General features: G+C 44.7%; 2 protein-coding genes across 4 annotated transcripts in view; one reads left to right on the top strand and one right to left on the bottom strand.

Annotated features, from left to right (window-relative positions):
- Nucleotides 1-6895, bottom strand: part of zcchc7 (zinc finger, CCHC domain containing 7) — a 43361-nt gene extending 36466 nt beyond the window's left edge. The window contains exons 1-3 of one of the 2 annotated variants that reach the window (XM_083693281.1): nt 6826-6895; nt 5006-5570; nt 4682-4916 (exon numbers count right to left, since the gene is read on the bottom strand). In XM_083693281.1, coding sequence (XP_083549407.1) covers nt 4682-4916; nt 5006-5515 — 745 coding nt within the window. In that variant the 5' untranslated portion in view covers nt 5516-5570; nt 6826-6895. Of the gene's footprint in view, nt 1-4681; nt 4917-5005; nt 5571-6196; nt 6260-6825 lie in introns of those variants that run through there. The other variant, XM_083693282.1, reaches the window with a different exon arrangement.
- An 8517-nt stretch (nt 6896-15412) lies between these two features.
- The window catches only part of pax5 (paired box 5), a gene marked incomplete at both ends in the record, with an annotated part of 42747 nt that continues 33159 nt past the window's right edge, over nt 15413-25000 (top strand). The window contains one exon of one of the 2 annotated variants that reach the window (XM_083693298.1): nt 15413-15472. In XM_083693298.1, coding sequence (XP_083549424.1) covers nt 15427-15472 — 46 coding nt within the window. Of the gene's footprint in view, nt 15473-23408; nt 23452-25000 lie in introns of those variants that run through there. The other variant, XM_083693299.1, reaches the window with a different exon arrangement.

Raw genomic sequence — 25000 nt, 5'->3', positions numbered from 1 at the left:
CCCGACGAACACGCAAAGCGTAGCCGATCCTTTTAAGGGTCTGTCTCTTCGATTTTAGGTTACGCATCGCCCCCCCATCTCTCCCTCCCTCCCTCCCTCGCTCTCTCTCTTTCTTTCTATCCGTCCGTTCATCTCTGCACTGACTCCTGTTCTCTCCCTGTATTCCTCTCCACAATTTTCAGCCATAGTTCTCTCTCTCTCCCTGTCTCTCTGTCTCTATTCTTCTTCTCTCTCTCTGTCCAAGGGTGTACAGGTGGCCTTGGGCACCAGGGTCAGGGTCAGGCAGGGGTTAGGGGTCAAGGGTTAAATGACAGGAAACTGCCTTGTGTATGATGTACAGTACAAACTGGCCTCTGAGAGAGAGAGAGAAATATATAGAGAGAGAGAAATATGGAGAGAGAGAGGGAGAGAGAGAGAGAGGGAGAGAGAGAGAAATATGGAGAGAGAGAGAGAAATATGGAGAGATAGAGAAATATGGAGAGAGAGAGATAGAGAAATATGGAGAGAGAGAGATAGAGAAATATGGAGAGAGAGAGAGAGAGAGGGGGGGGGGTGGGAAGGGACATTTTGTTTTACCCTAACAACACTCACTACAGCCATCAATACTGCACGAACACAGCAAAGCTCACCAGCAGCCAGAGCGGCCCTGGGGTGTTCATAGCTGTGTGTTTTCATCAAAGCATAGGGAGCGATGCTTAAAGGGTAAAAACCTAAATCCCTGTCTGTTCAACAGCAGCAGGAACTGTGAGACCTGCATACTCTAGGATTAGTCGGGAATTCTTTTGACTGCAATGTTCACATAAATACCGTTAAAATATATTGTATGTCGCTTCATACAGTGCTTAGTTTGGGGTTGGGTTGCCGGGTAGACATTTGGATTTAGATCAAGGAATTATAAAGGCAGTTCTGAATGAGAAAAATAGGACCATAAAAGATAATAACAGATATTGATCCTGTGTATTTCAAGCTCATTTTAAAATATAAAAGATCGAAAGTCCCTGTTGAACTGTAAATATTCACATATACTTATTTATTTCAAAAAAATATAACTGTTTAACATATTCTATTGATATTCCACACAATTCTTTGATTTTACATTTAAGACATTCTGAAATAGAACAAAGACTAAAATCTATTAAAACCAGATTGAAATAAAATACTTTACTGTTAACACTATTACACATCGATGACATGGTGCATGTGTGTGTGTGTGTATATGTATATGTATGTGTGTGTGTATGTGTGTGTGTGTTGTGGTGCCTGTTCAAACACGCTGTGTGGTAGCATGGGTGTGGCGTTACACCTCGTGTGGCACTGGGCAACCTAGATAAGAGCTGATCCTATCCTTACCCCCCTCCTGCACCGCCCACACACACACACACACACACACACACACACACACAACCCCTCAACCACAAACCCACCTTGTGCAGCAAACGCCCCCCACCATACCATCGTAATCTCATCACACCATCCCAATGCCAAGTGCGCACACACACACACACACACACACACACACACACACACACACACACACACACACACACACACACACACACACACACACACACACACACACAACACTTCAACGTTGTATGTGAAATGTCATGGTAAAATCCATCTGCAATCTTACAGTAAACCACAGGCCTGGTCAAAGAACTGACTGACAAGATGGAAAATCCCTTTTATGACATAATAATAACTACATGATCAATGAATATTCAACTAACAACCTTAAATCTGGTTAAAAAAAAACAAATAAGAACAAATAATACATACAATAAAAAAAGTGAATGATAGTAAAAGTGACTTTCACATCTTCCATGCATGTATGTACCAAACACACGTGAGTACGGTTGCCATGGCAATTTTTTGTGACATAGTAATGTTTGTAGAAAAACTGCCTTTTGCTTTATTCAAACAGCATGTGCGCGCACACACACACCACACACACACACCACACACACACACCACAACACACTACCATGCTATCACAACACACTACCGTCACACCACACTACAACACACTACCACCACAACACACTACAACACACTACAACACACTACCACCACAACACACTACCATCACAACACACTACAACACACTACCATCACAACACACTACCATCACAACACACTACCAACACAACACACTACCAAGGGGTTGTCTTAAAAATGGCGTCCAGATTCTTTCTCTTGAGGTGTTAGTGTTGAAGCAGGAGGAGAGGAGTGAAAAAAGAGAGAGAGAGGGGGAGGAAGGGAGAGAGGGTAGGAGGTGGAGAGGTGTCAGGTTGGAGGAGACAGGACAGGAGAGGAGAGAAGCCCAGGCCTCACCCACTCCCTCTGGCCTCAGTCAGGGTATCTACCCCCTACTACCTCCAGAGAACCAGGAGAGGAAAGGAGAGAAGAGGAAGAGGTCTTACCTTCCTTCTGTGTGAGTGGAAACCTTCTCCCAAATGTCACACAGAGACACAGACACACACACACGCACGCACGCACACACACACACACACGCACACACCACACAATCAGCTCCAATCGCCCACCCCGACAGCCTGCCCAAGCAGACTTTCTCAGCTAAGCCTCAAACAAAGTTTGGTGTGCGCTGACCAAGACAGAGAGGACAAAAAAACAGAGAGAGAGAGAAAAGAGGGAAACAGAGGGAAAAAACTGGGACCACTGAGCGAGGTTTAACCATTATAATTCAAGTTTAGCCTGAGCCTTCCCCGCCTACCTCACACACACACACACACACACACACACACTCCTGGAGTGAGAGAGGCACCGAACTGTTTTTTGGGAAGCCCTTATTTTTCTCCCCTGTTCCATCTGGGTGCTGCTGCAAGTGTCTCGCAGACGCAGACACATACACACACACACAAACTCAAATGGACATTTTGGCTGTGTGTGGTTTGCCCTACGCGAGGATGCAGGAGAGATTTGGCCCTTTCCTTCTTCCTTTCTTTCTTTCTTTCCTTTTCCTCCCTCTCTCCTGTCCTTGTTCCGACCCGCCCACCAACCAAACTGCCCCTTCAGACTGCTGACTGACAGCGCCGCCATGAGCGTGTGTGTGTGTGTGTGTGTGTGTGTGTGTGTGTGTACATACTACAGTAAGAGACAGATAGAGAGAGAGTGTAGTGAATGTGATTTGATGGTGATGCTGAGATGGGTTAAGGCGTACAAATACCATTAGTCACCGCTGTGTAAACCTGTTAGTGACGACACACACACACACACACACACACACACACAATCGAAATCAATAAGGAACCTTACACAAACCTACTGTGATAATCACACTCACACAGCACCACAGGAAAGTGAACAGCACAAACCACTGTGGTCACCTCAATTCACTGGCTCCCGAGTTGCTGCCACATTTAGAGAGGAGAGGAGAGGAGAGGAGAGGAGAGGAGAGGAGAGGAGAGGAGAGGAGATGAAGCAACGACGACGATTGAGAAACACCCTGTGGAGCCCTTCTAAAATCTCCCTGCCTTTCTTTACCCCCCCCCCCCCACACACACACCACCACCAGCACCACTTCACCCCCCCTTCCGTGACCCCCCGCATGCAGACATGGGGTCAGGCTCCAGAGATCACAGGAAGAGGCCAGACGAGAGAGGGAGGGAGGGAGGGAGAGAGAGAGAAGCCCACTATACTCACTCAACCCCAAAATCACTCACCCCTCCTACTTCAACCCCCCCCACCTCAACAACCAGGCCAAACCTCATACTTGCTACCCTTTCCCCTGGCCTGCATGTGTGAGTGTGTGTGTGTGTGTGTGTGTGTGTGTGTGTGTGTGTGTGTGTGAGAGAGAGAGAGAGAGAGAGAGGAGGAGCACTCTTGCAGAAACATCAGCCCAGGGAAATTCAAATGAGAAAGAAACACAGAGAGAACCAGGACACAAAAGAGAGAGAAAATAAGGAAAAAAGAATGAGAAAGAGAGAGAGACAGAGAGAGAGAGAGAGAGGGAGAGAGAGAGGGCTAGAGCGGGAGAAAGGGAGAAAAGTAGGGAGCAAAAAGAGAGGGGGGAGAGAACAAGAGAGAGGGGGGGGAGAGAGAGAGAGAGGGGTTGCTGAGATTGCAGGTTAAGCTAATGTGGAGATCTGGGAGATTTGCAGAGACCATTTTTATTCATTTTTCTGATTACTCTCCTCCCTCCCTGCCTCTCTCTCTATGTTGTTCTCCCTTGTTTGTTTTTGGCATTAGCGTTAGGAGGGTCTGTGTGTGTGTGTGTGTGTGTGTGTGTGTGTGTGTGTGTGTGCGTATGCATGCATGCTGATTAGAATCCAGTCCTTTCCACACACACACACACACGCTTAAAGATGCATCAGAGGAACCAGTGATTGAGCGAGCAGAGAGTGCAGGGAATGCTAACGGCTTACGAACATGTAAACACGTAAACACACACAGACACACACACACACACACACACACACACACACACATACACTCTTTCTCTTTCTCTGCCTGTTCACAATGTACCACGTCTCTGTGCCCATTTCTTATCAATGTAGTGCAGATAGGTTCACTGCTCTGAATGCATTGGACCACACAATATCCCCAGCTTTTACCCTTCCTGACTAAAACACACACACACACACACACACACACACACACACACACAAATCCCCCCCCCCCCCCGCCCACCACCAAACACATCCCCACGCCATAACCACACCTGCATGGCGCTCCGCCCCTCCCTCCAGGTTGAGTGTGATGCTGTGGTCTCCATCCTGCTTGTCACTCCCCAGGATCATCCAGTTCTCCAGGCGGTCCGACTCCGACTCTGACCCAGAGGCCTCTGAGTCTGACTGTGACACCGGTCCAGACCCCCCTGAGTCCAGCAGCACCACAGAGTCCAGGCTGGGGCTGCGGGGCCTCTTAGGAGGCTGGGCAGCGGGGGTCCGTGCCCTCTGCAAGGGGGTAGGGGTTGATGTTAGAATCTCTCACCCACACACGCACACGCACACACACACACACACACACACACACACACGCATACCTGCTGTGCTGGAGTGGAGGTCTGTCGGGGGTGTGACTTTGACCTGTGACCTTTCAGGTTACACACCCCATCGCTCTCGTCCCCCTCTGACAGGGTGATGATGTCAGGACCAGAGTCGATGACGATCACCTCCAGGAACGACCTCCGGCCTTTGGGGTCACCTTTGACCTTCTGCTGTTTGACGCTCTTCTGGTTCTCTTTTCTCTGGCCCTGCTCTGTGTGTCCCTTCAGCTGTTGCCGTAGAAGACGCCTTTCGCAACTCTTCTGTGACTGCGGCGGAGGTTGCCGTTTGCCGTCCCTCCGTTCTTTCTTCTCTCCTCTCACCTCCTCCTTCTCCTCCTCCTCCTCCTCCTCCTCCTCTCGGGTGTTGGAGGAGTAGTGGAGTTGGCTGTAGAGCTGGAACTCTAGTTCACTGTTGACCTCTGACCCCTCTGACTTCTCCTCCTCCTCCTCCTCCTCCCGGTAGAGCTCATCCTCCAGCTCCTCCCTGTCCTGGTAGCCACAGTACATCACCACCTAGACCCCAACACACACACACACACACACACATACACACACACACCGCCTGGGGGGGAGAGAGAGAGAATGTTCTACTTCATCATCATCATCATCATCATACACACACACACAAGAGAGAGAGAGGATAATAAATATAAGCAGCATCATCATCATCATCATCATCACTCCATGTTGAACAAGCAGCAGGCCGACAGCACTTGTCAGTTCAAACTGCTTGGGAAGCGCACACACTCAAACTTGCACATGCGCACCCGCACACACACACTCAGAGGGGACCCTGTGGCCCATTGCCCTGGCCAGTCCTGCGTGTCTGTGCCGTGATGGCTGGAGATGATTGGCTCCCAGGCCGGCCTCGCCGTGGAAACGCCACGCTAGGCAGTCACAAGCCCCCGTCCAGGGAATAAGGACAGAGGAGAGTGTGTGTGACAGAGAGAGAGAGAGAGATGGAGTGTGTGTGTGAGTGTCCCTGTCCTCCTAGGGAGACCTAGTACATGGCAGTGATGGGGTTAGGGGACGAAATACAAAATGATGCATGGTCCCCTTTAGGAGGGGGGGGGGGTCAACCAGCAGTGTGTGGTCATTCCTGCTTCATTACCTCTTGAGACTGTGGGGGATTTGAGGGGGTAAATAACACACACACACACACACACACACACACACACACACACACACCTTGTGACCTGGCACGCCTGGAGAGAGAGGAGGGGGACCAAGCTCAGGTGTACCACTCTTAGGGGGCTTAGATTGTGACAGTGGCCCAAAAGTCTTAATAGCAGAAAGAAAGAAAGAAAGAAAGAATGACACGCACACGCACACACACACACACACACACACAGAGAGAGAGAGAGAGAGAGAGAGAGAGAGAGAATGATATTTGTTTTAATAATGTTCAGATAATATGAGTGAGTGACAGGACAACACAGCTAGCCAGCTAGCTAGCCAACAACTGGAAGCTAGCTTGTCATATCTACCCCACTGTTGGTCTCCTAACAATTATCGTGACATCACTGGACAAAGTAAGACGCATTCGCGATGAGTCGATCGTTCTTATCACCTGCCATATCAGCATATTTGCTATTGAAAGTATTCGTCTTACAGGCTATCTAGCTAATAGTAGCTTTGCTTCATGCGTGCCCTTCCGTGTCCACGTGTTTGTAAGCATAGCAGCCGGTGGTTTGTAAACAAAGCATGCTCGTACGTAACGAGGGGCAGGCACTGCAAACACTAAGTAGTAGGTTCTCTCTCGTGCTCCACAGTAAAGTAGTCACGTCTCCTAACTTGTGTTAAAAGAGAAAACTCACCTATTTATAACAACTTTCGGGATTGACAAGAGTTCAATTCAGTCGCTTGCTCACATACTGGCAACTTCCGGGGTAGTGAACGGGGAAATGAGTTGGCCGACTGTAACCGTGGTAATACTTTCCCTGGGGTTGGAGTGTGCGTGGCCCCTTGCGGCACAGGAAAGCGCTCAAGAAACGTTGACACGTGCCTATTGATTATATCTGGCCTTTATGCATTACATACCACAACATCGGATTATTTCTTTCGTTTTCTTTCTTTCTTTCTTTCTTTCTTTCTTTCTTTCTTTCTTTCTGTCTTTCTATTAGAATCCAGAGCCTATGCTGTAGGCTATATAGCCTAAGCAATAGGCCATCATTTATGGCACTATAGGCAACAATAACAGCAATATTTTGGTTGTAAAAGTTTGTCAAATATGTAGCCTAATACCAGGAAACATTGTATTGTTATTAAATTAATCAGAAATAGCATACACATTCAGAATTGTTGTTACCCCAGCGGTCTGATTTCCGGACATAGATTTAGCCTAATTCGAGACTAAAAATCTTCTTCAATGGACATTTTCTATTGGAAGTGATTTAGTCCAGAGCTAGGCTTAATCTGTGTCTGGTAATTCGCACCCATGTGAAAAATTGTTCGCAGTGTTTATGTGCCTCGGCTACTTTCCCTTTTCCTACTCTTTTCTTTTGTATAAACCATTGTCCAAAGTCTGATGAAAACATTCCAGTGATCTCCTCTCGTCCCCATGGGGACAAGGCATTCCATACCAAATGTCACAAGAAAACTAAACGAGTAAATGCCTGCCTATACAGAATGTTGTCACTGTTGCAAGTATGCAACATATCCTAGGCTGTCACCATCATGACCATCAGCGTATGTTCATAAGATATTATATAGAAATAAGCAATAAGATAACTAGCATCTGCTTCCAACACCGATCCCCATCTTACTCATTTAGACGTGTGCGCCTATCAACATAACAACAATAGCGAGAGAACTGCCGAACTCTGAGCCTGATGATGGAGAATCAGAGTTTGAATGCCATCTGATTCGAGGGGGTGTTGCCATGCGTGTCAGGCCGGGAAAGGCCATCACAGAGTCGGATTGTTTTCCTACAAAGGTTACCTTACCATCACCGCTCCCCCAAACCCTCGCATCCCGCATCCCACATCCCGCATGCACCTGTTTTGTTTTTTGGCAGAACGCCCCCGCCCCCTCGCTCTCTCCTTCTCTCTCCCTATCTAAATTGGATGCAGGTCGGGAATGCCTCGCTGCCTCACTGAAATTGCGATCCGGCTGCCTGATTTCGGTCCCATCTATTTACCCTTATTTACCGTTATTATTTTAAAGAGATAGAGGTGAAAGCAGCTCGGCTCGCCGGTTCATCTGCGCGAACTCAAACCAGTGGCGTGTTGAAGATGGAGTCGCGAGGAGAGGGCTTTAGGCTTCCTTATTTCCAATCAGACATTCCAAACTGTCGGTTCTGCCTGACGAGGATCATCATTGGAGAGAAGGGAGTCAAAAGAAGCATATCATTGTCCTCATTTAATGGCGCTTACATGTGACCGGGTCCCGCTCTCTTTTCATAACATTCTGTGGGCCACTTGAGTGCATATCTCGAAAGAGCATTTTCAACAAAGGTACTTCTGATCTATGGGCAATGGAAAACCCAATCATAGTCATTTGTGCGCAATAAATACTCTCATCTCAAGTCCAAACATCCCTAAGCAGTCTTGTAAGAGTCAGTTTGGGTCAGGATTTGAAAAATAATGGCCAGCTATGACTCAAGTTCGACTATGATTTAGACACATTGTGTTTTGTGTTTAACCTTGATCTCAGGAGTTTACATTGAACACAAATGTTTTCCTTGTTCTGTATTCCCAAGTAGGCCTACTACTGTCCCATATGTCATTGACCTTTAACCTTTTGGATGGAAGTTTATGCCACACATTTCTGTTATAAATTAAATTAGTCTATGTAACTTTTAAAGCTATAGCTAAGTCTCCTGAGTGAGAATGAAAGCCAGATAGAATAAGCACATTCAAGTTATTTCAGCCTGAAAAAAAGGACATAAACTGTTATTATGGTGCTGGACTAGGGTCCAATAAAATAGTGAATAGGACCCTGTATTTCCTGTCAAGAAAAATCGGAGCTCTAACCATGCGGAGTAAGAATCTGCAGTAAAAGGCCATAACATGCATCCATCAAAACGTAGCAGATCAGCGATTTACTTCAAGGAGGAAGGGAGGAGGGATGCATTCAGAATTGAAACTGGGCCCAGCGCTTTGGAACCAAAATGGCTGTTGTGGAGCATGACCTACAATGGTAGGGCGAGGGGCAGTTACAATCCTCTACTGTCCTCCCCGTATCCTGAAACAACTGCAATAAATGTATGAATTAAGATTTAGAAGTATTATTATTAGAGGGGTATTTTTCCGGAGGGAATTGTGTTTGTGGTGTCAGCCATGGTACATTTAGCTACAGCATAAAATCACTCTCAACAATGCATTATGTTCAAGAGCATATTCTAAAGACAATGAAACGGAAGCCTCTGACTCTGGCACTTTCCTGTATGTTGGATGAAGTGATGAGAGATGTTACAGGAATATAGATATGAGATGGATGGATGAGAAATGTCCCATAAATATGTTTATGTTGCTGGAGTATATTCCCGCTATTGTGCTGAGCAGAACATCGTCGGCAGAACATCATCGGTGAAAGAGGTCAGAAATTCCCATGTCAACCTCCACCAGCCTCCCACTGAAGTCATCAGAATTATTCATCATAAAAGTAATAAAAACATTATATCGAGCCGTGTCATAAGCCTTATTCACACGCACAGAGGCGAATCAAGCAGAGCCGAGCTGAGCTGTACTGGGCTGCATGGTGGTTGTCATGGTTTCGTTACACATCCACCATAGCTGCTGTAACAGTGCTGGACAGGACAATGTGAAAAGAACATACCCAGACCAGCAGAGCAAAATATGGTTCGGTCGGCCTTGTACTGTGGAAAGCCCCTCATCCAGTACAATGGGCGTTGGGGTTTTATCCAAGTTACTGCTGCTTTCTCTTCAGAGGGGTCCGGCGTGTGTGTGTTTGTGTGTTTGTGTGTGTGTGTGTGTGTGTGTGTGTGTGTGTCTGGCATCGTTGGGGTCAATTCAAGTGGAACCGAAATCCCAACTCCCAAGAATTCAAAAGTGCCGGTTACTTGACTTTCTCTGAAAGTTGTATTCATCTCTTGACTGAAGTGAAATGGATTTGACCCCAACAACCCTAGTCGCTGGTATTGTGTTTCAGGGCAGCAGTGGCAGTCCTTTGCTGGGGTTCGCTGTCCGTCCCTGAAAAACCCCCCGAAAAAGAGCAGCTTGGTTCAAGAACAAGAGAAACAACCATTTCCCACCTTTTAAACCCAGGCTAGCGTCTATGGGGATTACATTTGTGACGGGAGAAAAGGGCCACAGCAGCTACACACACACACCCACACGCACACACACACACACACACACACACACACACACACGCACGCACACACACACACACACACACACACACATGTAAACACACACGCACACACACACACACACACACTCCCAGTCCCCAGTCACCACAGCACAATGCCAGGACACCTCTCTCTCCCCTGCGAGTATAGAACCACATTGACGGGAGCCTTGTCCCGCTCTTGTCGAATTGTCACGGCGAAATGTTTACCTTTACATACAAATGGCCTAATGTCATGTTGTGTCACATAGTGTTTCATGGACAAATAACATGTCCCACTTCTCAATCTGCCCCCACGTCCCCAAGACTCCCCAAGCACACACACACACACACACACACACACACTCTCTCTCTTTCTTTCTGTCTCTCTCTCTCTCTCTCCTCAAGCCCCCTTCTGCTCACAGTGATGGCCACTATGGCACTGCTGCTTCAAACCGAGGACCTTGTCTCCCTGCCTCCAACGCAAAGTAAGGTGTCACATTCTATATCGTCCCCACAGCTTGCCTGGTAATGGGGTTTATTTATCCTATTGTTTATTTGACAGAGGTGTAGCCTCCATTAGTAAATCGCTGATGTACGTTATTCATCAAGAGACAGTGTTGCACCACAATGATTTTAATATTAATATACAATATTTAGTAGATGTTTTTCATCCAAAGCAATTTACAGTACAGTGAATGTATACATTCTTTGTATATATGGTCCGAGCGGGTATCGAACCCACAACCTTAGCATTGCTAGCACCATGCTCTAACACTAATGCCTAAGCCTATGCTAAAACAGCAGTAAATGTGAGCAATCGGGAACAGGGCAAACTAGCACATGATAGTCCCGGACAGCCCTAGATCTAGCTGACTCCAGCACCACTATGTGACATTTAGCACCAGATAGTGACCACTGTGGCTGAATGTCTTGATGTAAGTACCAGTACTTGTTACCTCATAGTTACTACAAGAGTTACTTCGTAAACACTTGGTCAATACCAGCGAAAACAGGGATGTAGAGTAAGGCTTAGTTATTCTCTGATGCTGAATGCCCTATTTGACTAATCTTTGGCCTAGAAACCAGACCCAAACTAAACTGCTTATAACATCAGAAATATGATGACCAGATGCAAAAGCAGGATGCCATTTGATAGGTTACACCTTGAAGTTGTGTGTGGATATGCTCAGATCATTGTTCAGAATAACATACTACACATGACAAGGAGATAAAGTAATCAATAATTAGATTAATACTCAAATTAGGCAGGGGGGGGGGGGTGGAGAACCCAACATGAGAACAAGCATATGCATACAGTGAGAATAGGAAAGATTTTCCAAATTTGTTTGATAAAAATCATCATGAAATGGAAACCATCAAAATCTCTGTGCGATCAGGATACACAGTGGTACTAGGTCTACTCTAAACTGGTTTTAGACAGGGGAGGGACGGAGGAGATATGTCGTGATGGTATGATGGTGTGCTTTGCATTGCTCACTCTCTGCCCCCCTTTTTAACTAATAATAAATTCAAAGTTCAAAGTTCTTTATTGTCACATTCCCTGCGAGCAGACGCTTGGACCTCAATCTTGTTATACACAACGGACATATACAATACACTTCCCAAATGCTAAATAAAGAGGAACCACGCACAATCCCAATCTTTCCAAATAAAACACTTCCAGATGTTTCATGTAGGTTATTGCCAATGCATCAAAGACAGAAACGGACTTCCGATTATGTCAAAGGCCTTTTACCTTGTAAAGGTTGCCACAAAGGTTTTTCAGTTCTACAGTATATGTTGAAGTTATAGCCTATACTTGTGTTTCTACTGGTTATGCTCTGCTGGAGACGTCACATTAATTCTCTATCATATTGTTGGTTACTAAAATGATTGCCTTGTATTAGTATTTTAATTAAATGATTGTAAGCAGTGTTTCTGTGAAAAGGCAGACAAGTCAAGCTTTCTAAAGCCTTCCTGACACGCACTCTTCAATATAACATGTATCTGATGTCTGGACACCTGTTCGTCCTAAACCCATCCTAACATTCAAGCTTTACATTCAAGATCAACGGTTGGCTGAAAGCCAATAGCCTCAGAGACAAAGTGCATCTTCTCTATTTATTTGTTTACTTTTTGTTCTAATCGTCCCTTTATTTCTTGTGTCTCGCGGTCTAATGCGATTTTTTCCGGTTCCGCTCGGTCAGAGCGGGGGTCACGGAACCAACATCCCAACTCACCCCAACTCCGCCTCGTATTAATTAAATTAATTAGTAGATAAATAGAAAGAAAACAAACAAATAATAATTAATGCCACCCAAACTATGGCGAATTTACAAAGACCGCTTAGGAAGACCGATCCAAACAGATATTGAAGTAATGAATAACTTCCTTATTTGCACTGTAGGCCTCTACAATTGGACAAAAGTATAGGCCTGCGGTAGCTTAAATAGAATATTAATATATAGTGTGGGTATTCTCACCATCCCTATGTAGAACATGGTAATAACAGATTACACTAAGAACAAAATCAATTTTTTCTCTATGCTCTATGTCCACCGTCCTCCACAGTGATGCTGAGAAAAAATGGATGCAAACTAAATTATTGTATTCATATTATGTCTTTTTAAAATGGAACCTTTATTAACATTTATTAATTATTGAAGACGTAGTTTAACTTTCGAACATTGATTCAACAATAGCTTGTTATTTCTTTGTCGAAATGTGAATGCAGGATTAAAGCTAATGATCATGGAAATAGATAACAATAATGTTCATAATAATAATCACATTATTAATAGTAATAATAATAATAGTTTTTAATACAACAATAAAAAAAAATTGTAATACAATATGATAACAACATGAATACACGAGATCTTATACTGTATATAGGCCTCTGTATTAACATGTAGGCTTATGTTTGCCGTTGTATATCGTGCTTGCCTCTCAAAAACGATTCAAATGTAATATCCCCGATTTACTGTAGTTGAATTGTCACTTGAAACAAATAATTGTATTTCTCGTTGTAAAATAAAACGATTTCATATGCCCATATTGGTGATTTTAATTTGGGCGTATTATGAACTTTGCTATATTTTCTTCTAAAATACAGAATTTAAACAGAGTTTACTGTCCTTCAAAAGTGCATATCATAACAAAACGTATTACATAAAAAGAAGGCCCTTGTAACAGAAACTAAAACTTACTTTCTTACCCTAAAATTCCCGTTAAAATGATTGCTCGTGAATATTTTGTCTCTGTACTGTATCAGGATGAGGAACTGCCTTTTAATTTGGTGCAGGAGCTCCGCTTGAAATGGTCTCAAAAAGTGTCAATAACGCTTTAAGAAATCTATGCAAGGTGAGATTACCTATATGCATATAGCTAATTGGGCTGGCCTAACACATATACGTGTGAATATTGATATTTGTTTATTATTTAATTATGTTTTACTTACAGTGCTTATTCAGACTTGATAAACAAAGTGGCCTATTCGGAATATTAACAACAACAACCAACGTCAGGACTTTGCTCCGGTAGTCAATGCCCCTTCACCCGTTTATGAATAAAACTGAGAAAACATTAGCAGGCTATTTATGTTATGTTGTGTTTTGTTTTCCCGACCCGTGGTCGCGAGCGAAGGTCAGGGTCGTAAGGGAGCAGCGCGAGACAACAAGGCGAGGAAAATGGGTCCCTGTCTCGCGCTTTGTTCCGCACTCAATTGTCTTGGTGTCGCGCGTGAACTCTGGGACCCGTAGTCTGATGTTATTTTCCGTTTTTTCATTCACGGTCGGCGACGGGCGGCGTCCCCCTTTTGACGCCATTTAGAGGCGGCCGTGGTGCTCAGAGGGCACGCACATACAAGAGTGACATAAGTGATGCAAGAGAGAGGAAAGAGAGAGAGAGACAGATAAAGAGATGAGGAACGAGGGAGAGATAGATAGAGAGTGCGAGAGGGAGAGGGGGAGAGAGAGAGGAGAGGAGAGAGAGAGAGAGAGAGAGAGAGAGAGAGAGAGAGAGAGGAAGAAGAACACGTCTGCCTTTGATTCTGCAAGAGCCCACATAGGCTGCCTACCCCGTGTTAAAAATGGCAAAATAATGTTGAGATTTTGATAGTGAGCATGGCTCTTGTCTCTCACACGACAATAAAACAAGGACCAGGATCATTCAGGGTCAAATCCATCGCAAAAGCTTGGCGAATAGATGCCTGCGTGCAGATGAATGAACCCGGTGAGGCCAGTGCAGCATCCTTGCCTCGGATCTCTCCAACTCTCCAAAGGTGCCGTGCGTAACAGGTGGAGGAGGAAGAGGGAAGAAAGGAGGGAAACTCAAATGTTCCACGATTCCTGTCGCAAAGCCCTGTTTCATAGAGTCTATACAGTCACCCGGTCGTAAATAACGACACTGAGTCAGACTTAGAACCAACCTGGAATCACCACATTTCATGTTGACAGCTTCACATAAAATAGTTTGCCTGTAAGTGAGTAATGATCACTTGAGTTTTTCAGCCTACTGTCTTTTGACCTATAACAGAGAGAGAGGGAAAGATGAGAAGGGGGGGAGAGGGAGGGAGAGACAGGAGGATGGGTGTGTGGAGGGGGGGAGAGAGAGAGAGAGAAAGAAAGAGAAGTTTGGTAAAGTGGAACTCAGCGACAGATGCGCAAGCGTGGGGAACGCGGCCCTGCAGGGGGAGAGTGGGGGCGCGCAAGTGTGTGTGTGTGTGTGTGTGTGTGTGTGTGGGTGGGTGTGCGTGCGTGCGTGCGTGCGTGCGTGCGTGCGTGCGTGCGCGCAGGAAAGAGAGGACATGAGCGCACATTGAGAGCGCGGCTCTTTTACTCGGCGTGATCATTTCACGCTTCCCCCGAAGCCCTTTTTCCACCTAAAGCGTTTAGTCGCAGCTCACTGAACACTTGCAGTCGCGCAATAGGGAGCGGAAGGGTCGAATTATTTCAACCTACAACTCGCCAAAAAGTACTGTAGGAAGAAAAAAAGAGAAAGGGAAGAAAGAGCAAGTGAGGGAGAGAGAGAGGGGAAGAGCTAGAGAAAAGTTTTTTGTTCTTTTTCCTTTTTTTTTTTTTTGTTCATCCATCGCTTCCCCCAGCTCCGGCTCCGGGAGCAGTATGGACCCAGAGCCTAAGAGTCCTACACTGAGGCTGGGGAGAGCAGGTAGGGCAACCGGTTCTCTACTATCATTCCTAACCCTGACCATGCTTTACTAGTGTGGAATTATTCCTTCATCAAAGGAGAGTTTATCTCCCAAACAACAATAGTTGGTTTAGTTTGTCTTTGGAGGTTGACGTGACGTTCCATAAGTCACTTTTGTAACTTTTTTAAACTTTAAAATAATTTCGTTGGGTGTGTGCATGCGCAAAATTGTCTCCGCTATTTCTGGATTTGGATACGTTTGAGAACATTCGGTAGGCCTTTAGGCCAAGATGCTGTTGTTCAATGCATGTACAGTAGACTATATCAGCCAGTTTAAAGAGCTAAATCAATCTAACTTTGGCAACAACATAAAACCCAATTTCGTTTGGAGTTTCAACGCTTGCACTTTTACGCATGGGGATGAATTTATTATTTGACACATTGAACACGTTCTTTGTTTGTTTAGGACATACTTCAACTTTGTCAACTTTGTTTGGGAGGAATTGCGGGTGTTCATAAGCTTGACTGTCACCGACTCTGATGCCATTATTCCATCTCTTAGCTGTGTGTGTGTGTGTGTGTGTGTGTGTGTGTGTGTGTGTGTGTGTGTGTGTGTGTGTGTGTGTGTGTGTGTGAGAGAGAGAGAGAGAGAGTTTGCACTTTAATTCACAATTGTAGGCCTCGTCTTCAGCACTAAGAGTTTCACTTGTCAGAGGTTTTCACTTTGTCATAGGCTACACTAATGGAGGCAGGTGGCCGCCTGGCAGTAGGGTTTTGTGAATGAGTGAGGTAACTGATGTTGACGAACATCGTCTGTGTTTCAGGGTGTTGTGTTTGGCTGTAGTGGTGTTTGGTGTATAGGCCTGCATAGGTTTTGATGTACTTTTCAAAGACGTCCAAATACAGTTCATTATCACTCTCAAACAAATCCTCCATGGTGAACATGGCATGGATGTGTTGTGTGTTAAACACATGGGTGCGCACGCACACACACACACACACACGAAACAAACAAACCCTAACCCAGATTAAATATTTAATTAAATATATTCATCTTTATGCCCTAAACAAAATAAGTAATTCCATATATAATCCCAAAATATGTTGTGCCGAAGAGTAAACCTAGGTTTAAAAATGATAGACTACGATGATAGCCGGTTGAGCTATTGGAATATCTACAGAAATGTCATCATCATTCCTAAACTCCAAATGCTTAAGCCCCTTTGGCTTGTTTCGTTCGTTGCTAATGTGTTACAATTTGTTGATTTGTTGACAAACTATAGGCCTCCGTTTGACAGTCGCCAGTCTTGCATCCAAAGTTCAAAAAGCAACAGGTCATCCATAACAACAGCGGGGTTTTTGAATAGCAACAGAACAGGCCATCGACCCATTTAAGGCACCCAATGGATATCACATCATTTCATATCGGAACCCGCTGCGTCGCCATTGATAAAATGTCGTTTGTCATTTACGACATGTTGGGCATCCAAATTATTATCATTTTACGACATGTGGGATATCTTAAATTGTGCCATAACTATACACACTAATCCTCCTTGTCATTTGATATACGACTATAGCTAATGTTGTTACTATAATCTCAGTGTTTCATCGCCTCCGTTCTGCATCCCCATAACACAGATTTGCCTATTACCAATTCGAAATTCGCATAGACACTGTTAAGGCCTTATCTGTAGGCCCATAGGCCATATTCAACACAACCTAGTTTATTTCATTTGCCCATAGGCCCTACCTATGGAATTAATTATACAGTGAAATAATTTTGTGAGCAATTATGTTTTATTGTCAAATATTTGTCATTGATGAATTAATAGGAGTGTTTGTAGTATTTTCATGAGACGTCGGGGGATGCCTCTCTTTTCTTTTCTAGTTGTGATGTTCAGGAGGGAGCATTAGCTCGCTGAAATAGGGAAGCAATAGGATTTGTCTGAGCATTGAATGGTAACCTTTTGAACAGGCTAAACTGGAGCTAAATGAACGACCTCCCCTGTGTCGCCGCTGTATACCTCGGACTCTTGTCTTCTTCACACGACTTCCTCTCACTTTAAATACGTATACGTGCGTAGGGTGCATAAGGCGATTTGAAAAAAAGAGAAGACAAACCTATAGCTTGTTTAATATAGCCCGGGTCTACGTTTAATATAGCCCGGGTCTATGTTTAATATAGCCCGGGTCTACGTTTGTTAGACGGTCCGGTTCTCTGCCTTTTCGACCCTTTAAGAAGCCACGCCCCGTGGGTTTGGTGACTGCATCCTGCGGGTCAATTTTCATCTTCAAGGGTATACAAGTTCTGTCCATTATTGGGTTTTATATACGCGAGGTCACTTGTAGGAAAGACTGTCGGTCAATACTCGCCATGACCCCCCCCCCCCCCCCCTTCTCTCTCTCTCTCTCCGTGATGGACAGGACCCCCTGGAAATCGGTGTGCGCTTGTGTGCGCGTGCGCGTCAGCCCGTCGCCGTCTCTGACCCGTGAAAAATGTATAGAATTGTTTACTGCCAGCGCCCGTTCGTTTCCGACTGGCGCGCTCGCGCGCGCACTCCATGGATGGTGAAGGTGCGCACGTGGGCCTCTGGAACTTTTGGGTGACGGCGAGCTCGTGATTTACCGACTGTAGATACTTAGTCTACTGACAGGGGTCAGGGATTTTTCTGAACTCAGATTTCAATAAGACTTGCGAAAGCACGCATGCACGCAGACACGCACGAACACACAGTTTGACACGTCTTCACCATTCGACAAGGGGTTTGGCTTTAAGGTAGTCTGAAGGCCTAATTTGAAACGTAAGGCTTTGGAGAGAATGTCTTGGCCTGCAAGGAAAGGTCGCGCGCCATGTCATAGCCAAAAGCAACTGTGAGCTTGCATGCAATGATGACAAATAGACCTCCTCTTTCATGTGGGACTAATTGGTAACATATTCAGCTGAATACGATTCGCTTGCCAAACTGTACGAGGTTTAAAGTTGAAACTTGACCACTTTCGGCTATACTACCCTACACTCTCCAAGCGGTTCACTTTCCAGTCGATAGCAATACTTTATGTTTTAGTTATGACTTTTTATTTAATTTTAAACGAATGCAAACTTAAAAAGAGATATGGGCTTTCTCATTATGTTTACAGTCAGCGGGCGTGTAATAAACGAGCGCGCGGAGTTAACATGCGCTATTAATTTTTCATTGCTTTTTCGTTTGAGGCACATGCGCACAAAAAAAGGGAGCAAGGCAGGCAGAGATGGAAGGCAGTAAGACTCAAACAACAACATTGCTTCGAATTTGCCTCCAATGATTATCGCGTTTCTTCTTTCTCACAAAGTGCTTTTAAAAAAAAGCCACCTCCCCCCCCTTGCCACCCTCGACTCCTACCCCCCCTACCATTCAGACACGGGAAAACATTGAGAGAGGTAATGAAATATGTAAATGGTTTGAACCCCGGATTAAAGTCGTCGTATCCTGATGGAAGTTTTCTCCAAATTTCCGAGCCTAAAGCAACAACAATTTGTATACATGATTGGCTGTGTTTGGCTTTTTAATTGCTTATGTATTTAATTTGCTAATCGGTGAAAAGGATAAGAACGGCAATTTTGTTTTTCTAGGGAATATCTCTCAAACCATTCAGACTTGGCTGAAGAATGAAAACAGCGATAAAAACAACAATAATAACAATAATAAAACCCTTAAAATCTGGCTGGGGTTTAACCTTCCTTTTGGAACCTTTTCAGAGGTCAAATAGATGCATTTGCACGTTGTGGTGAAACAAATGGTGAAACGTTTTAGTGAAACATCGTGAAGGCAAGCTCAAATCACCATTATTGTCGTTTGCATGAAATCATGATTTGGGAGAATTTTCCACCGTTTTGCCACTGTGTCCGTCTGTCTCTATGTCTGTGTTTCAGTGCCAGTCAGTGCCCTTAAGGTCACTCCGGCCTCTCATGAAAAACACAATATTCATATTGGATCTCAGTCCCTGCAATAGCCGACCTGTACTTCATATACTCAACCCTCGGGTTCTAACCCACAGATTTGGACCAATACAGACCTACGTTTTAGGCAGTGCCCAAATCATATTTGACTGACTGACATAACTGCTCTCCTGTTGTCACTCAGTTATTTATTCGTTATTCAATATGAATACTTCATAAAGTGATTTGAGAGATAAATGAGGGATTAGCCTGCATGTTTAAGGGCGTAATTTCGATCAGTGTAGTGTCAGAGGTGCCGAGATGAAAGAGAGTTGAGAGTGTGCGCGTGTGGCAGCAGGGGTCAAAGGGTTGCCAAGTGCCGTTACTGATTTCCTTTGCGTCACAAATTCAATTCACTGCAATGTTAAAAGAGAATGATCAGGAATTCAGATGTGCTGAATATAGCCCGCCTGCCCATCCTGGACATGCTATGTGGACATAATGAGAGGATGTACTTTGGAATGATTCTGGAATGTTCTGAATTCATGGAGGGAAACAATCAAATTAATTAAATCATATAGGCCGATATTTGACTGATTTATCTCTTTATGGTTGTGTGTGTGTGTGTGTGTGTGTGTGTGTGTGTATGTGTGTGTGTGTGTGTGTGTGTGTGTGTGTATGTATGTGTGTGTGTGTGTGTGTGTCTGTGTGTGTGTGTGTGTGTGTGTGTGGGTATCGACCACAAGAGAGGGAGCCCAGGTTTGCTCGCCCCCTTGTGGTCCTCGCAGTGAACTCCTCCAAGGAACTACAAACATATACACACCCAAGACCTGGGCAAGGCCAAGCCATGGAGGGGGGGGGGGGGTTATTCACACTATACAATATATTTATATATATTTTATTTATTTTCACAACTAGTTGTTGTATATCACCCCTCGCTTCCTACATGTGTTTGTTCGGCCGGGGGGGGGTCAAGATCTGGGCCCAGTGGTGTCAAATGGCATCGAATGTTTCCAACTGCGTAGGCCGCAGGACGTGTTTGGAACCAGATGAATGAATATTGTTCAGATACCTGCTTCGATGTTCGGAATTTTTCAAGAAAGATTGATTGAATAAAAACCAAAACGCGCACGGAAAAGTGCTGAAAGATGCATGGTACTTCGTTGAGATAGCATTGAGAATTCATGGCCTAGCCTTTGGCTTACAAAATAAACGGGATATTTTGCTATTAGTTTTAGTAATAATTCATTTTGGATTGGGTTTGGGTAGTGGATCGATTCGTGTGCTAAAATTAGGACTGCAGAGAAAAACCTCAAAATATGGTTTTGGGCACTACGGCAGGGGGTTTTCATTAAGCAAAAAATGACTACTGGTTACACAAGTATAATTGTGTATAGAATCATTCATTCTGATTCTGATATGGTTGTTATTGTACGCATATGATATATATCATGATATTTGTATGCGTATAGGCCATTGGAATTAAGCCATTGTCAAAGGCTAGGCTATGTTGATAATCAGCAGGAGCCCTATAGTAGCCTCGTAGTAGGCTGTCGTCGTAGTAGACTAGTAGTATGGTGGTAGTAGGGTTATAGTCTAGTACAGTGGTTGACTATTTAGATTAGTGGCAGACGTTTTCGATTAGTGGTAGACTATTTCGATTGTGCGTATATTAACCATCAAATGTGTTGAATTATAGAGTGAGCACGAGACACCGTGAGTGGAACAACATGCAACGAAGCTGGAATAAATTAATGTCGAGAGGAGGAAAGAGGAAAATAACACTTTTTAATTTGGTTTATGCTTACGGCTATTTGTGTAGTTAATATTTCAGGGGTGAGGCTGAGCTGTGCCCTCCCAACTCAGGTGGGACGAGCATGTATTGAATCCTGCTCTCCGTTTGGCGTCGAAATGTGATGCTCGCCAATTGCATTTCATTAAAACCGCACCGTTTGAGTTCACAATCAATTAGGTAATGAGTGGAGATGCATGTTTCATATGCCGTCTCTCGTCTTCCTCCAAGCTAAACATTTATAACGTTGTGTTGATGTTTGAAATGAAGAATGCAAAACATTGTGATCCCAATAACACTGACAGCTCTGCCTCTTGTAGCCCCTCTCTCACGTGAAGGGGGTTTGTTCGAGAACCTTGTACAGCAATGTTCTAAAATAATGTTGTCATTGGTTTATATGATGATCTGTGCTCATGAAATTATATTCTTCATGCAATGATTTGTTTATTTGTTTAGATTTCTTTCAAGCGCAATGGTAAGAGTTACGGATAGTGTATGCCAATAGCTTATGTAGGCTATTTCAATTCCAGACTATTTTATACATTCATTATAAGGCCTAAATGCAACTAAGCCTCATTTTTAGTAATACTCAATTAATTAGCCAATTTAATATTGACATGAATAAATTGAGTGCAAACGGGTATAAAGGCAGTAGGTTTTTTACCAAGGTAATTGAAATTAAACATACGATCATCGACTGAGTCCAAACCCTGCGCCGCAATCCGGGCCTCCTATTCGTCAATGGACAATTCGGACGGCGCGTCATTCGCCCGCAGGATTCGGACCAACCAATCAGCCGGCCCCTCTTGATCCTATCAGGAGTTGAATGTGACGTGGGAGCAATGCCTGGGCCCTGATTGGCAGGCTTGGGTGTGAGTGACAGGCGCGCGCGGGCGCGTGTGGTAGGTCCAGGGGGCTGGCGCGCGGGCGCTGTCCACACGAGAGCAGGTCCTGAAACGCGGCGTGCGCAACTGTGGTCGCTCGCGCTCCTCTGACCGGACGCGCAGGCAGCCTTTCACTATACCATAGCCCGTAAGCTCTGCGTTTCTCACCGTGGGAGCGTTTCCGTGAAGAGCAATATTGGTTATATGACCGGATACCTTTTTTCTGCTGCCCACACGGCGACTTGCCTGCACAAACACACATGTTCCGGGGATGATATGTGTGAGTGCGTTAAGAGCAACCAACAGCGACAAAACAGACCCAGAGCTGCGTTTTTCGTTCACACAGACGGGATAACAACTTAGAAGTTACCCTGGGAAGCTTCACATTGTCCCGTTTCACTTTTCATTTTCCTCGTTTTCATTTTGCAAACTTTTCGGTTTGAGCTCCCCTCAGATGTTTTGTCTTGCTTGCGCTTTCCTCGCGCTGTCATGGAACCCACAACATTGATGGAGTTTACCAAGTGTCGTTACGAGAGGAACGTTTGAGGACTAGACTGTTTATTTGTATCAGTAGAAATGTTCTATACACCGAATGAACTGGAAACTCAAGAACGTGGATTTGTAACGAATTTTTCACCAAGGGGATTCTAACGGGGCTCGGGACAGACCGTACAGAGGGCACCCGCGTTTACGGTACCACAGTGTGAGTGACAGCAGCTCGTGGTTCTCCGCCTCTGCCGGTTCAGTCATAGTTCAGGGGTCACGGCCAACGGACCGAGAAGGAGAGAGGGATTCCTTTATAGTGAGGAAGAGAGTGAGCGAGGGAGACCCTGACGTCTAGATCCCTCTCTATTAAAATAAGACTTTGCAATTCGTTTGTGTGGACTTATTTACTCGGATTTGTTTCTTAATCAGAGATGACCCAGTAAAGGATTCGGACCATATATTAAATGTATTTTCTCCCCCGGCTCTGGAGGCATCAAAGCCGGCGAGGTGTAGGGGGAGTGACCCTGCTGAAGTCCCCATGAAGGAGCCGGCTTGACATTTGATTGGAGTCCTTTCCCTTCCTCCATTCTGATCATTAATTGCAAACTCTTCTCCTCTTCTTCAGCCACGTTGGTGTATTTGTAGCCTTACGCAAGCTTTATTTATATTTTTTTCAAAAGGAAGTTTTTTTTCCATCTTTTCTCAAACAAAAAAATTATAATTTTAATTTCCCACCTTGGAGGGACCCGTCCTCTCCTGCTGTTTCGTTGTTTTGTAACCCACAGTCTCGGTTGAGAGCAAAGGGAGCCCTTGGTTGCCGACTGAACGCGCTTATACCGTAGGGGCCTCCATCCCCCACCCCTCGAGGCCAGGCCGATGGAGATTCACTGTAAGCACGACCCGTTCGCGGCGATGCACAGTAAGTAAACGTTACCGGACGCTATAGCGTCTCCTGTCCTATCCCCGTCAACCGTGAACACAGCAGCGCTTTACGCGCAATGGAGACTTTTACGAAAACTCTTGTCTGACGTACTTGGTGTGAAACAGAGACTTGTTGTGAGCGAAACAGACATGTAGCTAAGATATTTGTCTTGATCTGTAAGTAAAATAATTGCCACAAGAGGGTTCAACTTTTAAAGTTGTCTCGTTAAATTAGGGGGAGAACATCACACACAACACTACGCAATAGGCTAATGCATGGACGAAGGTTTTGTGGTGGAGAGTGTTTGTGTGGTGCATGGTGGTGTGTGCTTTGTGTCAAGTGATGCCGGTGTTGTTCCTCTGGGGGTAGGAGAGGTGGAGAGGGGGGCCAGAGAGAGCGACCAGCCAGCGGAGTAACAAAGCATGACTAAAAGCTGAACTTGACCCGCTGTTGTGGAGCGACAAACATTACTCTGGGTCATAGGGACACGCTGGTACAGTGTAGGGGCAAGGGCGGTTATTCGCGCTTATAACGCATGGTTTACTGGCCTACTACACACGGGGAAGAACCGGAGGATAAGAGAAGAACTTGGTCACTCATTCGTGACATGGCGGGCAACGGCGCGTGAGGTCACGGGGTTGTTCTCTTTCACTTTTCCCTCTCTCTCTCTCTCTTTCACGTCATCTCTCGGTGGAGTGTTTTTTCAGGGAGAACGCTGCTTGTAAACACAAGTTGTGTTTTCTGAGCGTCTCACACACGTAGGGGTTAGGAAGCCTTCTTCCCCGCAGATAACCAAATATATTAGGGGCCTTGGGCAGCCCAACGTTAAATACACACAATGGCTTCAGTGTCATATTATCATGACGCTAACAGGACTGGGCCTATAGCTATTATAATATTAATAATATTAATATTAATCATATTATTATTATTATTATTATTATTATTATTATTATTATTATTATTATTATTAATAATAATAATAATAATAATAATTACATGATACAATTAATGATAATAACAATGAAATGATGACAAAAATATCAAGGAGAATAATATAGTTATTTTATATTAAATATATTGCTACATAGGAGGCGCTGCTTGTGATGGTGGATCCGTCCCTCTTCCCCCTTTATCGCTGAATAATGTCGAATAATACCCCCGGGTTTTATCGTGTAATATCCCCGGGTTTACCATGTCTGTGTCCGGGGGAAGATATGTCCCCTCACACACTCCGTTATGTGAAATGACAGATATTCTCACGGCGCGTTAACCGCCGGATTAGACATACACATCTCAAAAAGCTAGAACGAATCAGGTTTCCTTTCCGAACCGTCTCTTGCCTAAACGGCCATTTCTCGACGCAGGATAATATAGTTTGACAGTGTTGAATCTATAGTGCTAAGCCAAGGCCGAGGTATGCTTTAAAACGATTACATACACATGTCAAAGGTGGGAAGAGCGCGAGCAATTTATAGTGACGCGTCAAACTTTATGGTTGTTTATGTGCTGTGTGTGTGCGTGTGTGTGTTTGTGTTTGTGTGTG

This window comes from Argentina silus, assembly GCF_951799395.1.
Source record: "Argentina silus genome assembly, chromosome: 21".
NCBI lineage: Eukaryota > Metazoa > Chordata > Actinopteri > Argentiniformes > Argentinidae > Argentina > Argentina silus.
This window is presented reverse-complemented; position numbering and strand designations above follow the sequence as displayed.